Consider the following 18,350-nt stretch of genomic DNA (forward strand, 5'->3'; position numbering starts at 1 on the left):
ATCACAGACCTAGCTAAAGCCAATGGGTGTGGCTAATACTCCTTCAGTCTCAATGGAAGAAGCAATCAAGCCCCACTGTGTAGAAGAAACAGCTACAGACAATGGAAGCACTGCCCCGGGCACACGGCAAGTTAGAGCTAACCCATGTGGTCTGAGGGATTTCCCTGACTGCAAATACAGGGGGCGAGGCTATCGGTTTTGCAGCCTGTTTGTGTTAGAAGCCAGCAGAGCTTGGGTAGTTTTGGTATACTTGGGAGTTTCTGAGCAAGGAAACTGCCTGCTGCTGTTTGTTCCTATTGTGTTCAGGGAAACAGAACTTTTTGGACATTTTTGGTACACAATGATGTCACCAAAGAAATACCTGAGTCTCATCCTCTATTTCTCATCCTACCAGAAACAACTCTGTAAGGCCCCCAATATTGGCTAACCTCTTGGGCCAAAGATATCATGACAATGTGCCTGCATAGCAACATCCAGCACTACTAAGCCTATATGTACACAGAGAAAGACTTAAGTTTTGTACTGGAATGTAGAAATCAAGTATGTGGTCTGGATGGAGCCCTCCTTCTTTAGCCTGAATAGCAGTACCTGCATCAACAGACAAGAAACACTGATGATAGATATAAATGTTATGGGTTGGATGTAAGATCACAAGCTACAATGCTGTTGACAAGTCATAGAGTATATCTATAAAACAGTGCATAGGTAATAGCTAGTGTTTCACTTGTGGCCTTTAGGCCAGTGGTCACCAACTGGTCGATCACGATCGACTGGTTGATCCTAGAGGATCTCCCAGTAGATCCCGATCTCCAGTGGGGCTGCTGCTAAGACAGGCTCCCTGCCTGTCCTGGCCCCATGCTGCTCCCAGAAGCAGCCAGCGTGGCCCTGTCTGCAAGCACCGCCCCCGCAGCTCCCATTGGCCAGGAACGGGGAGCTATGGCCAATGGGATCTGTGGGGGTGGGGCCAGGGTGGGCAGGGAGCCTGCCTTAATGGCAATGACACTGTGTCGCCGACCAGGAGCTGCTGAAGGTAAGTGTTGCCCGGCAGGAGGCTGTACCCTAACCCCCAGCCCTGAGCCCCCTCCTGGAGCCAGCACACCGAACCCCCTCCTGCACTCCAAGCCCCAGCCCTGACCCCCCCAGAGTCAGCACCCCCACCCACTCCTGGGCCCCAACACTCTGCCCCAGACCTGAGCCCACTCCTGCACCCAAACTCCCTCCAAGAGCTTGCACCTCTCACCCCCTCCTGCACCCCAATCCCCTGACCCAGGCTCAGCCCAGAGCCCCACCACACACTGCAAACCCCTCGGCCCCACCCTAGAGCCCACACCCCCTCCTGAACCCCAACCCCCTGTCCCAGCCCAGTGAAAGTGAGTGAGGGTGGGGGAGAACGAGTGATGGGGGGTGGGTGGAGTGAGTGGGGTGGGGCTTTGGGGAAAGGGCGGAGCCTCGAGGAAGGGGCAGGGTAGATCCTTGCTTGCCCTTAAATTCAAAAAGTGATCTTGGGTGTAAAAAAGTTGGAGACCACTGCTTAGGCTATCACATTTGCACAAGTCACAAGCAGTGTAATCGGTGGAATAAATAGGATCCATCTAACATAGACAAGTAACCTCAGGCTGGGATTTTTTACCTGTGAAAGTCACAGGTGGAATGTCCTCACTAGCATATTATTCCATGAGACTGAACAAATTTAGCCAGCACTTTATCTATGTGACACAGAGCTCAGACTTCATTAGCAAAGAATTCTGCTCGGGAATATAGCTACGCTAAGGGGGATTTTGGAAGGACTAACAAAAAAAGCCACCCATGCCTATGTCGAGAAGCACCATATTAAAAATGCTGTTATCCTCACATCTTCAGCATGGATTCCTGTTGTCTAGTTAACACCTTCCTCAGGCTGGAAATTGTCACTCCAGGGGTTGGCAGCATTGACAATGAGAAGAAGAAAACTCGTTCATCAGGGACTTATGTGTTTAGCAAGGATGAAATGCCAAGTGAACCACAGGAAACACTGATCCATCCATGTTGGTAGGAAAACTAGTGCCTAAGGAAAAAGACAGCTGTTTTTTAAAGCACTGTTTAAACCTGCCAAGACTTGGTTCCCGAGTGCCCCAAACGCCGCATTCAATGTGAAATTAGTTTAACTATCTCAGAACTTGTCTGCCCAGTGCGGATTATGGGGGTGTGAGTAGCAATGCACACTAAAATGTTGCACTCCAAGGGTAAGTCTACACTGTAATTAAAAACCTACGGCTGGCCCGTGCCAGCTGACTCAGACTCGCGAAGCTCGAGCTACGGGGCTGTTTAATGGGGTGTAGATGTTTAGGCCTGGGCTGCAGCCTGAACTATGGGATCCTTTCACCTTACAGGATCCTGGCATCTGGGCTCCAGCCCAAGGCCAGATGTCTACACTGCAATTAAACAGCCACTTAGCCCAAGCCCCATGAACCCGTGTCAGCTGGCATGGCCCAGTTGTGGATAGCTCGTTGCAGTGTAGATGTACCCTAACTCTCATGTAGACCCTGCTAGCATGAACTAAAAGGAACCTAGTTCACATTAACATAGTGTAGCTCATAGAGCAATTATAGCAGTAATCATCGGAGGAAGGGGTAAGGAATTGGTAGCAGAAACGCAAGATCTATAGGCCTATACCTATAAGAATAGCTTATGCAGTTAGCATAAGGCCTTATAGCGTGAGTAGGAGTAGCTGCTCAATAAGTTAGGATGAGTAAGTAACCAAACTGTGATCTTGAGTCACAAGATGGCATAAGACTTTGTTTATTGTTTTTCAATAAGCACAAGTGTTGCGAACGGATGGCAGGTAACTGCCCGAAGGCAGTTTGGACTACTTCAGAATATTTTGGAGGGACACAACAGCAGATGCCAGTGTTAGAATATAGCTATTCAGGCCTTCCTGTAAAGGCCTTAAGGCCTTAAGAACTTAGGTGTATTTTTATCACTTAGCTAGTTACAGGGGTATAAAACAAAGAATCAAAATCACAGTCTGCCTGCGTCTGGGCCTTCTCTCACTGTGGCAGGCTGAGGCCTGGTTCTTAGGCTAAGGCCTTTGGCTAAGCAGCAAGGGCAGCCATAAGCTGGGAAACGTACGGTCACATCCTCACATCCCAAACCCGTCACACTGAAATAAGGTGCTATTGGGCTGTTAGGAAGATGATCCTGTCCTGATAGCGCCCATCATCACCAGATAAAGAAACAGATCTTAGGGTGGTTAAAGAAAATTTAGTCTGATAGTGTCCTGTCTGGCAAGACATCACTTATCAATGGTTGCGGTTGTGAATTTCTCGTTTCTGTATGTTTCATCTTTATGGCCTCACTTTTCTATTGTCAATCTGTCTGGGTCTCTGTTTGTTTCTGTCTGCTGTATAATTAATTTTGCTAGGTGTAAGTTAATTAGGGTAGTGGGATATAATTGGTTAGAGAATATGTTCGGATGGGTTAGTTAAATTTCAGTAAAATGATTGGGTAAAGTATAGCTGAGAATATTACTATATAAACTGGGGTCAAACAGGAAGTGCGGGGAAAGGGAAATTGGAATTATGCTTGCTAAATGGGGGCGAATGGGAACAGGGACTAGGGAACGGGGAACAGGGACACAGGCAAGCCTCTGTGGCGTCGGAGCCGGGAAGGGGGACGCGGGGTAAAGGCTCTGCAGCGTCGGAGCCGGGAAGGGGTACGCGGAGTAAAGGCTCTGCGGCGTCGGAGCCGGGAAGGGGACACGGGGTAAAGGCTCTGCAGCGTCGGAGCCGGGAAGGGGGACGCGGGGTAAAGGCTCTGCGGCGTCGGAGCCGGGAAGGGGGACGCGGGGTAAAGGCTCTGCGGCGTCGGAGCCGGGACGGGGGATGCGGGGTAAAGTCTCTGAGGCATCAGAGCTGGGAGGAGGGACGCGGGGTAAAGGCTCTGCAGCGTCGGAGCCGGGAAGGGGGATGCGGGGTAAAGTCTCTGCGGCGTCAGAGCTGGGAAAGGGATGCGGGGTAAACGCTCTGCGGCGTTGGAGCTGGGAAAGGGACGTGGGGTAAACGCTCTGCGGCGTCGGAGCCGGGAAGGGGGACACAGAGTAAATGCTCTGCGGCGTCAGAGCTGGGAAGGGAGACGCGGGGTAAACGCTCTGCGGCATCGGAGCCAGGAAGGGGGACACGGAGTAAATGCTCTGCGGCGTCAGAGCTGGGAAGGGAGATGCGGGGTAAATGCTCTGCAGCGTCGGAGCTGGGAAGGGAGACGCAGGGTAAACGCTCTGCAGCGTCAGAGCTGGGAATGGAACACTGGGGAACACACTGTATCAGCACATAGAGATAAGCCCGACTGGTGTGAAGGGCTTCGGAATATGCTTGCTTGGAAACTAACCCCAATAAACATCGAATTGGTTGCACTTTGGACTTCTGGTCTTTTGTTGCTTGCTGTCTGCGTGACAAGAGCCAGGGAAGTGGGAGGGTGAAGGAAAGCCTCTAACAGCCTAACTACAGGTAAGCATAGTAACCTAACGGACATATATATTAATGAGTTTAACTTAACTAATATACTAACCTATGGGATAAGGACAGCCCAATAGCAGGAGGGTGAGGAAGTTAAGCTATGGTAAAAGAGGGACCAGCTAGGCATACCTACGCATACACAACCATAGAGTATTTTCTCTTGGCACAGTAATTCTATTCCAGTCCCCTGGACATTGCTCTACATTTCAAGCTACTCTATTTACTAATTCTACTGCTGCATACATGGGAACTGAGATTTGGTGTTTCCAGAAAGGCTGTTTCCTGCCTCTTTGCTTAGTGTGAATTTTTCACATTTTTACATTCACTTCCATCAGGTGCTTGGGGTGGCCACTCCGGAGAGGGGCGGCACGTCCAGCTATTCGGCGGCAATTTGGCGGAGGGTCCCTCACTCCTGCTCGAGCGAAGGACCTCCTGCTGAATTGCCGCAGATCACGATCGCTGCTTGGGGTGGAAAAACCCCTGGAGCCAGCCCTGACATCCATAGCTTGCTTTTAAAAGTGATTTTTAGTGCTGGTGAAAGGTGCCAGATTGGCAGCTCTGGAGAAAAGAGTCCTCTGCTTATCTTGCGGCAAATATGGATAGCAGCAGGGCAAGCTTCCCCTTTCCTCATGAAGATGTCTCAATCCTGGCACAGAGATCTACATCCAGAGGTAAGAAGGGCAGGTCAGGCTTAATTCTCCATCTCGGGAGGCCTGGATCAGCATTCATGTTGTGCTCCCTGGCAGTACCCAGCCCCGGTGAAGTTAATGATCCAACCAGTGGACCAAATTCGGTGATGAATCCTGGGCACGTACCACCTGAGGCATGTTGTGCATATGCTAAGAAGTACGTGGCCTCTTTACAGATTGTCAAAATGGTACAGGAGCCAGCAAAGAGAGCTGAAAACAGGGGTGTTAAGCCCTGGTTCCATAGGGGCAGTGTGAGTTCTTGAGAGTGTTTGTTTGCTGGTTTGTAGAGGATGGTGGGGGGGCAGCGTGTTGTGACAGAAGCAGAGCCTTTGATCACGTCCTGATTGGAGGTGGGAATTCACTGATCAGGCTCCTATAAAGGCAGCCAAGCAGCCAGTCAATGGCACAGGAGCCAGCCAACAGAACTAGAAATGAGAGTTCAAGTGGGAGTTTGTACGGGGAGTCTGGGCGAGAGAGTGTTTGGTGTTCTGTTTTTGTTTTGTGTGTGTGTTTCTTAATAGTTACATAGGAAGGAAGGCTATTAGAGCCACAGCGGTAGCAGTGGTAGTGACTAAGGAATGAAAGAAACAATGAAGATGACTGTGGATGCTGCGGGATGTACATTATCCTGGAGTAGGTACCTGAAAGATACTCCATTTGTATGAAGTGCTGCCTGATAGATGTGATGGAAGAGAAGACCTGAGGTTTGGAGCTAGAACTTATGTTTGAGTTTCAAAGGGGATTTGAGAAGATGATGGAGGGAAGGTGAGAGGAGGCTGAAGGGAAAACTCAAGACTTTCAGATGCAGGCTGGACTGGAAAACTGTGAGGGTAGACTACTGGAGGTATTGTCAATACGGAGGAGGACCAGAATATCATATAAGAAAATCTGGATGACCTTGAAAACTGGAGTAATAGGATGAAATTTAATAGTGCAAAGTCATGCACTTAGGGACTAACAACAAGAATTCTTGCCATAAGATGGGGATTTATCAGTTAGAATCAACAATGGAATGTTATTACCATTATACAAGGGACTGGTTAGGCCTCACCTAGATTAATGTGTGCGATTCTGGTCTCCCATGTCTAAGAAAGATGAATTCTAACTGGAACAAGTACAAAGATGGACTACTAGGATGATTAGAGGAATGGAGAACCTACCTTACAAGAGGAGACTTAAGGAGTGTGTCTTATTTAGCCTAACAAAACAAAGGCTCTCTATAAATATATCAGATGGAAAAATATGAGGGAGGGAGAGCAGTATTTAAGTTAAATGCCAATGTTGGCACAAGAACAAATAGCTATAAACTGGCCATAAACACATTTAGGCTTAAAATTAGATGAAGATTTCTAACCATCAGACAAGCTATGTTCTGGAACAGCCTCCCAAGGACAGCAGTAGGGGAAAAAAATCTAAATGGTTTCAAGACTGAGCTTGATAAACTTAAGGAGAGGATGTTATGATGAAACTGACTACAGTGGCATATGGCCCGTCCGTGACTGCTAGTAGCAAATATCCCCAGTGATCACAGATGGGACACTAGATGGGGAGGGCTCTGAGTTACTACAGTGAATTCTTTCCCAGGTGTTTGGCTGGTGGGTCTTTCCAATATGCTCAGGGTCTAACTGATCACCCTATTTGGGGTTGGGAATGAATTTTTCCCCCAGGTTAGATTGGCAGAGACCCTGGGGTTTAAATTTTGCCTTCCTCTGCAACGTGAGGCATGTGTCACAGGCTGGTTTGAGCTAGAGTAAATGGTGGATTCTCTGTAACCTGAAGTCTTTAAATCAAGGGTTGAGGACTTCACTAACTCAGCCGGAGGTTATGGGCCTATTACAGGAGTGAATGGGTGGGTGAGATTCTGTGGCCTGTGACCTACATGAGGTCAGACTAGATGACCACCATAGTCCCTTCTGGCCTTCAAGTCTACTAGTCTAAAAGGAGCAGCAGCTGAAGTGGTGAGTTTTGTGATGTGGACTAGACTGAGACTCACTCATTTCACACAGGCCAAAGAGCCATCAGATGGTAATGCTGTAGACCTGGTGTGAATCTGAAGTGATGCTCACAGAGATGAAGGACAATCTTGTGGTTAAGGCAGTGGACTGGAAATCAGGAGATCTGAGTGCAATTCCTGGCCATGCCACAGGCTTCCTATGTGACCTTGGGCAAGTCACATGACCTCTCTGTGCCTTAGTTCTCTCCCATTTGGTCTATTGGTTCTCTTTAGATTCTAAACTCTTCCTGGCCAGGATTCTCTTTTATCAGGGGCTTGTGCGATGACTAGCATGATGGGACCCTGATCTTAGACTGGGCTTCTAGCTTACTCTGATAGGACAATGGATAACTAAGACTAAGTAATGACTAGATGTCTCTCATTCCCTTATTAATTCCTGAAACCGCTGGTGACTTAACGTTTCGCATGAACGTTGTATCAAAAGGAAAAAAAAATCACACTTTTTCTAAAAAAAATTAAACCCTTTTTATTTGTATATTTATTTTATATATAAAAGAAATTAAAAAAAAGAACACAAACAAAATGTTTATTATGGCAATTCAGTTTTGTCGGAGGCCTCTGCTTGGGCCACTGCCTCTGGTCCACTGGAAGATAGCAAAGTCCGCCGGTTATAATGTCCCTTTATGATGCCAGAGTTATTGTTCTCATTAAGGATTTGCTTCTGTTTTTGCCTGTTAAGAGACTGTACAAGTCCTAATACAACAGCTGCTAAGGAATACTGTCCAGTCAGTTTTCTTGGTTGTAAGATTAAAGGATTTGGTTGTACTCTTCCTAGAAGAAAATATGTTTTGATTTTTCCTTCCTGTTCGCTGATACCTTTGACGTAAATCTCTCCTCGATAGTCGAAAGCAAATCCCTTGTCCTTCAGGATCAGATACGTTTCTTCAGGCACTTGTATTCTGCCGCTTACACCCGTGCTGTCCATTCGACTAGCTAAGTTAACTGTTTTGCCCCAGATATCATACTGGGGTTTCTTAGCACCGATAACTCCTGCTACAACAGAGCCATGGCTAATACCTACAAACAAAATAAAATCAAGAGGAAACATAATTAGACAATCAGGCAAGAACGTTTTAAATACCAAGTTTGCAATTATGCTTTAGAAGTTTGCTTCAGACACATTCTTCTCTGAGTTTTAGGAAAAGGGTGGAAATAAAGAGAAATAAGGACATAAAACATTGGAACTTCTATCTGGATATTGATTGTATATGGTAGCTATCACTGTATGATGTGAATATCTGTGAACTATGCATCACCTTGACACCAATAAACGTGGTACTGTACAAGGACTCAGGATTAGCCTTTGTTCCAAGTAGGTTTGCCATCTTTTGGGAGTTTGTCCTGCAAGACAAACTTGTTAGTATTATGCTATCAGGATGTGACAGCATCATATTGTTACTTCCCATGAAAAGACATCACAACATCATGATGCAATTGCTTAAAAATGTCATCTTTCCTTAGTGGCTTAGCATTATTTTGGGAAAGCTAAAATTGTCCTGCAAGCACTACTAGTAAATTTAAGACAAGGGGTAATGCTGTAAGATTAATATATGCCTATTTTAAAAGTAAATTCAGTACAAGTGAAAGGTGATAGATACACAGCTCTGGAGAGAAATTGCTGTAGAAAGAATAGTAAATATGGCACGCGACCAGCTGATCCTTGCTGATCTTAAACACAAAAAAGAAGCTTACAAGAAGTGGAAGACTGGACAAATGACCAGTGAGTATAAAAATGTTGCTCAGGCATGCAGGACTGAAATCAGGAAGGCCAAATCACACTTGGAGTTGCAGCTAGCAAGAGATGTTAAGAGTAACAAGAAGGGTTTCTTCGGGTATGTTAGCAACAAGAAGAAAGTCAAGGAAAGTGTGGGCCCCTTACTGAATGAGGGAAGCAACCTAGTGATAGAGGATGTGGAAAAAGCTAATGTATTCAATGCTTTTTTTGCCTCTGTCTTCACGAACAAGGTCAGCTCCCAGACTGCTGCACTCGGCAGCACAGCATAGGGAGGAGATGACCAGCCCTCTGTGGAGAAAGAAGTGGTTTGGGACTATTTAGAAAAGCTGGATGAGCAGAAGTCCATGGGGTCAGATGCACTGCATACGAGGGTGCTAAAGGAGTTAGCGGATGTGATTGCAGAGCCATTGGCCATTATCTCTGAAAACTCATGGCGATTGGGGGAGGTCCTGGATGACTGGAAAAAGACAAATGTATTGCCCATCTTTAAAAAAGGGAAGGAGGAGGATCTGGGGAACTACAGGCCAGTCAGTCTCACCTCAGTCCCTGGAAAAATCATGGAGCAGGTCCTCAAGGAATCAATTCTGAAGCATTTAGAGGAGATGAAAGTGATCAGGAACAGTCAGCATGGATTCACCAAGGGCAAGTCATGCCTGACTAACCCAATTGTCTTCTATGATGAGATAACTGGCTCTATGGACGAGGGGAAAGCAGTGGACGTGTTATTCCTTGACTTTAGCAAAGCTTTTGATGCGGTCTCCCACAGTATTCTTGCCAGTAAGTTAAAGAAGTATGGGCTGGATGAATGGACGGTAAGGTGGATAGAAAGCTGGCTAGATCATCGGGCTCAATGGGTAGTGATCAATGGCTCTGTGTCTAGTTGGCAGCCAGTATCAAGCGGAGTGCCCCAAGGGTCAGTCCTGGGGCTGGTTTTGTTCAATATCTTCATTAATGATCTGGAGGATGGCGTGGACTGCACCCTCAGCAAGTTTGCAGGTGACACTAAACTGGGAGGACTAGTAGATATGCTGGAGGGTAGAGATAGGATATAGAGGGATCTAGACAAATTAGAGGATTGGGCCAAAGGAAATCTGATGAGGCTCAACAAGGACAAGTGCAGAGTCCTGCACTTAGGACGGAAGAATCCCATTCACTGCTACAGACTAGGGACCGAATGACTAGGAAACAGTTATGCAGAAAAGGACCTAGGGGTTACAGTGGACGAGAAGCTGGATATGAGTCAACAGTGTGCCCTTGTTGCCAAGAAGGCTAACAGCATTTTGGGCTGTATACGTAGGGGCATTGCCAGCAGATCGAGGGATGTGATCATTCCCCTCTACTCTGCACAGGTGAGGCCTCATCTGGAGTAATGTGTCCAGTTTTGGGCCCCAAACTACAAGAAGGATGTGGAAAATTGGAAAGAGTCCAGCGGAAGGCAACAATAATGATTAGGGGGCTGGAGCACATAACTTATGAGGAGAGGCTGAGGGAACTGGGATTGTTTAGTCTGCAGAAGAGAATACTGAGGGAGAATTTGATAGCTGCTTTCAACTACCTGAAAGGAGGTTCCAAAGAGGATGGATCTAGGCTGTTCTCAGTGGTACCTGATTGACAGAACAAGGAGCAATGGTCTCAAGTTGCAGTGGGGGAGGTTTAGGTTGGATATTAGGAAAAACTTTTTCACTAAGAGGGTGGTGGAGCACTGGAATGGGTTACCTAGGGAGGAGGTGGAATCTCCTTCCTTAGAGGTTTTTAAGGTTAGTCTTGACAAAGCCCTGGCTGGGATGATTTAGTTGGGGATTGGTCCTGCTTTGAGCAGGGGGTTGGACTAGATGACCTCCTGAGGTCCCTTCCAACCCTGATATCCTATGATTCTATATACAGACAATGACAATGCAATCCTCCCCACATTGCCTGATCTGTATAGCTGAACCTTGATGTGGAAAGGCCACCTCTAAGGAACCACAGTTCTGCTGGGTATGTTTTGGGCTTATCCAGTAATGCAGTCTCCTATAATGACTGTCAGGTACAGGCATGTTACTGCTGTATCCAATACATACAGCTTATCACTTTTGTATCCCATCCTAATTCCTAACCGTTTCATCCAGGATGCCAGGTTCCCCATGGCAGCAATTCAAAACCACTGGTGATCCTACAGGTCTGGTCAGAACTGGAATTAGATTTTTGTGAAAAGCCAAAAAACATGTTACCGTACTTAGAATAAGCTCTCATTTCTATTTTACAAGAGAGGCAGCTGAGGCAGGGAGATTAAATGAAAAAAGCCAAGGTGAGTCAGTATCAGATCCATGATGAGCTATAGTTGCTCCTGGATCCCCTTCTAATGCTCAGACCATCACACAATGATGCATCTCTGTCTGATTCATGCGAGAGTGTACAGAATGTTATCATCCATTAGTACAGTAGCTTGAACAAGAGATTATAAGCGTTATAAAAAGAGAACCAGAAGATTCTCTTTTAGGCTAAGTAGTAGGAGCCTGTATTTTGGGAGCCGGAAGGTTGGATTTCTATCTGCTGCTCTTGACTGAAGTCAATCTGACCACAGAAGACAAAATAGCTGGTGGTATTGAAATTCTGTACATCCACGTGATCAATATACAATGTCCTTGCAGGTCATAATAGGCAGCAGGTTTAAATCAAACATAAGGAAGCACTTTTTCACCCAGTGCACAAGTAACCTGTGGAACTCATTGCCAAAAGTATAACTGGGTTCAAAAAAGAATTAGATGAGTTCATGAAGATAGGTCCATCAATAGCTATTACCCAAGATGGTCAGGATGCAACCCCATGCTCTGGGCGTCCCTAAACCTCTGACGGCCAGAAGCTGGGACTGGATGACAGGAGATGGATCACTGAATAATTGCCTTGTTCTCTGCATTCCCTCTTAAGCATCAGGCACTGGCCACTGTCAGAAGAAAGGATACTGGTCTAGATGGACCACAGGTCTGACCCAGTATGGTCATTCCTATGTTCTTATGTATAAACAACCCACTTTATTTCAAATGCTTGCACTGTACTTACCGATGCGGAGTTCAAAGTTGTTGAACGAATGCTTGTTGATCTCCTGTATACTTTCATTCAAAGCTATGGAGAAGTCAGCCAGAGCACACAAATGTCCCCATTTGTCTTCACATTGCTAAGAGTGAATTAAAATGGAATACATTATGTGTGTTTTGCATTTGCTATAAAACAACTATCTCCCCAGAGCTAAGTATGTGAAATCATAATTCATAAGAGCAGTCTCATCATACCGTATTAAATCTCAGTGAAGTGGTTCACTGTTAATGGAAAGGTAATACATTCCATTTATGGTGCACTGCTTACACATTTCAGTACAGAGATGCCTTGCTGTGAAATACTGTAAATGCTTTGCTTGAGATCAGGAATTTGATGGGTAATAATGGGAATAAGCAGGAGGTGGGACTTCAGGGGATAAAGTTAAAGCTGAGGGGGTGAGGAAAGAGAAACACAACTTGGCTTAGGAGGAAAAGTAACAAGAATGGGAGTCAGGGGAATAAGGGGAGAAACAACATTGAGAGTGAAAGAAGAAAAGAGAAGGCGAGAGAATTCTTTGAGAACAATTGTGATTTTCATTCACTAGAAGTTCCAAATCTCTATTTTCTTCTAGTAAATATCTCCCTGTGAGCATCTAAAAATGACGCCAATATCCTTTACTTTGCAGGAATGGATGAAGAGCATCACATTGACATCTCTGCTTGATTTAAAAAGATTGAATTAGCCCCTTACCTGTTTTTCAGGTGATAATCCTGATACAGCCATGTATGTGCTGCCAATGGTTTTAATTTTTTCAATATCTTGAAATCTTTCTTCACCTAGTAACTAATGCAAATGAGACAAAAGACTGTTACTTCTATAGTACCTGATGCCAAATGCTGTAGAGTTAAATTGTACGAGTACAAAGACCTAAACTAATAATTATTCTCACAGTTCCTTGTAAGGAAGATCTAATTTGGTAGAGCATCTTGTGTAATTGACAATGGCACACAGTTCGCTTGAACTTCTTTGTACAATGAGCTTAAAGCTTTTGATGTTTCCATGCTAGGTACTCACAAAATACATTCAGTTAAACCCTGCTGTGCCCTGCAGGGCTGCTTGGCACATCGTATTATGGATAGTACAACATACACACACTCAAGTCCAATTTAAATTCAGGCAATTGCTGCAGTTCCATCACACACAACACACACACACAGATACACATACATGTATACACACACACATACACACAAATTGAGCATAAACAAACTGGAAAAAAACCAAACAACCAGCACCCAAAACGTTACAAAATCTCCTTAAATCCTAGAGGAGAGTTCTCTCTTATTAGGCAAAACATTAACACCCTTATACTATATATCACTATGCAAAGTTCTTCCAATTCATGCTTCTGAGGTTCCCATTGATTAAAAGCTAAAGGGATTACTTTATTCAAAGCAAAATGCATACCATAGGCTTATCACAGATGACCTCCCATCATACTAACTCCATTGTATGTAAGTCAGAATCTGGGGTCTTGGAAACATTGTACCTTGTTTATGGAAATCACACCACCGGTCTCTAATGGAATGGTGCACTGCCACCTATGCAGGGAATGTAAACCCATATGCCCTTCCAACCATGGAAAGGCCAACACCTGACCTACTTTTATTTTCTTCTATCTGCTTGCAAAGCCATTTATGTGCCTTTCCCTGCCCAAAAGCCAGAAGCTTCAATGCTCTCTTAAAGAAAGGAATCACTGCTTGTAACACAGCCTTCATGAGCAATCTGATGGCAACAGATCAGTGTGAACAGGCGTTGGGGGAAAACAATTTTGGTAAAGAAACAGATTTCATTTTCAGCTTCCGAAGTGTTTTTGTAAACTGCAGTGAGCAACACAGTAATTTAAAAAGCATGACGAATATCTGAACCGTGCTCTTTTCAGGCGCAAAGAAGCCATTGGCTCTAAGATCATTTACAGAGAATATCTCAAGCTATCTTCTTTTTTGTCTTCTATTATACCCTTATATTTCAGCTTTAGCCTTTTTTATCAGCTGCTTCCTTCCATGTTTAAAACAATGCTTTCTTTTTCATTTTCTGCTCTGTGGCATCTTACAAAGATGGATTTTAATATTGTGGGAAAATATTCAAATTGACTCAGTTCTGGTTTTTTCCCCTTTCCTGTGTTCGCTAATTTGCCTGGGCAATTTAGGGCACATTTTCTAACACTAAACCTACCTTGATCCCAAAAACTAATTAAGGGCTTGATCCCACATTCTTCACATATCCAAGATCAGGGGGATGTCATTGATCATGCAAAAAAATGCAAGATTGGTTCTCAAGTGTACACACGCACTATTACCCAGTTGCATGCACCTGGGCATATTATGCAAGTACAATTTAATCAGTGAAGTGTGAAAATGTGATTCTGCAGTTAAACCATAATTTATATTTGTGACAGCATAGTGACGGCTATGGCAAAAGACTGATATCATAAACATGGCTTAAATCACTGCAGTGTAAAGAGAAAGGAAAAATGATCCGTGAAGTAGAAAGCCCTTATTAAAATACCAAAACAAGTAATAGCAGCACCAAGACACCACTAAAGTGGTAACCACCTTAGATTAAACTGATTAGACAGAAAATGAGATATCGGAAAAAAAATTGCCTTAGATCTGCAATTTTCAGGGCAGGGACAGTGTCTATGTGTGCTTCTGTACAGCATACAAAACACTGAGGGCTTGGCCTTGGTTGTGCCTTCTAGGATACATTGAATAATTATAATAATATTCACATATAGTGGTGCTATAAAAAGACAGTACAGTGTCCATATAGTAAATGTGCCTGTCAGTGCCTCTGAGCACGTCTACAGAATAGAAAATCACGTATAACTGCATTCTCAAATGACACGTTGTCACGCTGAAAGACTCCCCATGCCAGTCCAGAAGTCATCACCTCCCGGCTTGTGCATCAGAGAGAGGCCTGGATAACTAGACAGGCCTTACAGCAGGTTCTGAAGGTCAGACTTTTGGAGCTTTGGGGAAAATAAGTTCCAGAGTCACATGCCCCCAAATACATAAATTTGCAGCCAGACTATGGCCTGGCCTTATCTGTCTGTACCAGGATATAAGAGGCATTTAGACACCTGCCTCTAGACTCATGTGAGGCCTCTTTGGACTGCTGCTTTAAGCACACAAGGAAAGCAGGGCTCCATGAGGCTGGTGCTTCCCCATCCTGTGTGGGAATGTGGGGAGTGGGAGGAGAGGGTTAGGGAGTGGCAGTCTTGAATTCATCCTCACAATGTAGGTTATTTCTCCCCAGGACAAAGGGCAAAGAGGGGTGGGATTGTGACTCTCTGAGGTAGCGTACAGCTTCCCAGAAGCACAGGAAGCACAAAATGGCTGAAATTCAGCCAGAAAAGTCTTCTGTTTGTTTTTCTATCCTCAGCATAGATCTACTACCGTGAAGACAGAAGACCAGACAGTAGCAGTCCTGTTCACCAAATTATAGAGCAATCAACACTCATATCAGTTTTTGAGCATAGACACATTTGTTTCCTCAGGCTGACTACACCCAGAAGAGTTCTCCTGACGCACACCACTCCTCCTTATTTGCAGACTGCTATGGTGGTGAAAGAGGTGGTTTACATCACAGCCACAGCACATGACTTAAAAGTGTACATGCAGCAATTGGGTGAATCCAGAACAGGATTTTCACTACTAGTGCTCTAACCTCCCTTCCTTCATGCTGCTCCTGCCACAGAAGGCATACCAAAGAGAATGATGCAGAAGGACATTTAGAAGACACCATATCTGTGTGTCAAGGAGAGGAGATAATTATATTGTCCCATCAACATATAAACCAAATGGTTCAGCACAGTATGTTCCTTTATGCAGCTCTCAAACTCAACTGGGTGGGGAAGGAATATCAACAGAAAAGGTCCTCTGCCCAGGTAGGTGCAAATCTGAGCCCTGATCTCAAACTGAATAAAGAATGGTTTGTTATCATTCAGTGACTCCATAATTACTTTGTTCCCCTCCACCTGCCAGATCTGCAAACTCAGTCTAGGCTCTGGCAGGCAAACTGGATTTGTTCCGGCTCACATGCCATCACCAATGACAACTACATTCCAGTTGCAGAATCTTTAACAGGAAACAATCCATCTCACTCTCTCTCAGCTGACTGGAGCAAACAGGAATAATAAACAGTCACAATGGATGTTGGTCACTGAAGTCAGCAGCTCTGACTCCAAATACATGCAGTCTGCAGAAACGTTGACTAAGATGTCACCATTTTTCATAATCACCCTTCTAGCCCTTAACAGCTGCTGAGTAAAGCAATTGTTTTTCACAATCTTTGTATATGTAATGATGAAAAGCAGCATTTTCCCAACACTAACAGGGCTGCTCCCAAGCTGTGCATCCAGATTTGCTCACAGGTCTGCAAATAAGGAGTAGGGTGAAATATTGGCAAGGAAGCATCATGCACACCAAGGGTGGGTCCCCTCCACCTTGTCCTTAAGTCAATATTTGCAAGAAAATGTTACCAGCAGACTTTCAGCTAGGGGATGTTGCACAGCTGAAAATGGGAAGCTTAATGACTTCTCTGTCTCTTTACAGTACATTTTGTTCATGCTTCTCAGCCTTTCCTTCTTTCCTGTGCATGATCATTAACTCTTTTCAGTTATTCTCTCTTATTTGCTTCCTTTCAAACAGCTGAGCTGCAGACCAGAGTCTAGCTGGAGTAAGCAAACTGCATCTCCACACTAGAAGTTGGTTAGCAGCTAGCAAGGGATCACATTATTTCATTTAATATCCACACCAAAACCTATCTATTATACAGCTAAAGATGTCTGAGACTTAACATAGTTCCTCAATAGGCTCTTTATTAATCAGAGAGTAGGTGTTAGGGACTTGAATGTGAGATAACATTCATATTCTTGGTGAAAGAGATGTCTTTAGTGATCACAGCTACAGCAATATGATTATTCTGCCAAGATTGCACTCACATGCATGACAGGACTTCTTAAAATTAATTCATAGCATAAACTTTGCATTATCTTTGAGGCATAAAATTAGAAATCAGATCTACAAAGAAAAACAAAACCGTTAATCAAGAAATATGGTGACAACTGGGTGTGAGCTTAGGTATAAAAACAGATATTTATATCTGTAAGGACAGCTATGCAGAAGCCTAGCAGGTAGCAAAGCTTGTTAAGTAGCCATGATATTTGAAAGGTAATTATGAAGATATACCTATGTCATAGAGCTGGAAGGGACCCTGAAAGGTAATTGAGTCCAGCCCCCTGCCTTCACTAGCAGGACCAAGTACTGATTTTGCCCAAGATCCCTAAATGGCCCACTCAAGGATTGAACTCACAACCGTGGGTTCAGCAGGCCAATACTCAAACCATAGGGACCTCAGACTGTGCCTCCTTATTCCTCCCTGACCATCACTACCTCACCCCAGCATTTGCCAGTCAGTCAAAATCCAAGATGTACCCACCACCAGCCTCCCTCTCACACTACCCTGGGAGAGGAAAGCGATGGTCCTGGTTTTGCCTCTTTGTGCCTCAGTTCCTCACCTGTAAAATTTGGATAACAACGCTTCTGGCACAGTGGCAATATGAGGATAAATTCATTTAAAATTCTAAGGCACTTAGACACCGTGGTGCTGGGGGGCACATAAGAACCTAGAGAAATGTATCTTCTCTACTCCATTCATGTGCTTATCACTCACACCCTCATCCTTTTCCTTTGGTGCCCTTTGAGATCCCATTCTTTCAATAGAAAAGCACTGTGAGCCTTGATTGTATTCCCTCTCACTTTATCTCCTCCTGACTCCAAGTTCAGTGTCACAGCAACAGACCGCCATCCACTGTCCTTTGGTACCTTCCCTGGTGGTCTCAAGATTGCCACTATTCCTACCCTTTCTGAAGATTCCTTCTTGTTTATGTCGATCCCCACCCTCTCTCCATCTGATCTCCAATCTTCTTTCTTAGCAAAATCCTGAAAATCCAGATTTTTTTTTCGGAGCTCTCTAATTTGCTTTTCCAAAAGCAATGCCCTGGATCCGCGGTGCTCAAGCTTTTCCACACTGAAACCAGGACCTCTCTCCCATCTAGCTGGGATCAAGAACTGCTGCCATTTAGCAATATGCGAAAGGCAGAGCGGTCGCAACCTACTGAAACTTGTTTGTATCCCCCAGGTTGACAGTCTCTATTGTTGGTAATTTCCACTATGGCTTCCAGTTGCTTCACAGTTCTTAAACTGTCCTTCTGCTCAAAGATCTTCTCAGGTCTAGCCCTTGTTCCTTTTCTCTTCTAATCCTTCCTGACTGCAGTACAGAATTTGACACCATCTATCTTGACATCCCTATTAATTGATTGGCAGAGTTAGCAATAGCCTTGG

General features: G+C 44.7%; 1 protein-coding gene across 1 annotated transcript in view; it reads right to left on the minus strand.

Moving 5' to 3' along the window:
• Nucleotides 1-7,722: 7,722 nt before the first annotated feature.
• Nucleotides 7,723-18,350, minus strand: part of ADCY8 (adenylate cyclase 8) — a 183,028-nt gene continuing 172,400 nt past the window's right edge. The window contains exons 16-18 of the mRNA XM_039527353.1: nucleotides 12,694-12,786; nucleotides 11,968-12,082; nucleotides 7,723-8,210 (exon numbers count right to left, since the gene is read on the minus strand). Coding sequence (XP_039383287.1) covers nucleotides 7,723-8,210; nucleotides 11,968-12,082; nucleotides 12,694-12,786 — 696 coding nt within the window. The remainder of the gene's footprint in view (nucleotides 8,211-11,967; nucleotides 12,083-12,693; nucleotides 12,787-18,350) is intronic.

The sequence above is a fragment of the Mauremys reevesii genome, linkage group 2 (assembly GCF_016161935.1).
Source record: "Mauremys reevesii isolate NIE-2019 linkage group 2, ASM1616193v1, whole genome shotgun sequence".
Lineage (NCBI taxonomy): Eukaryota > Metazoa > Chordata > Testudines > Geoemydidae > Mauremys > Mauremys reevesii.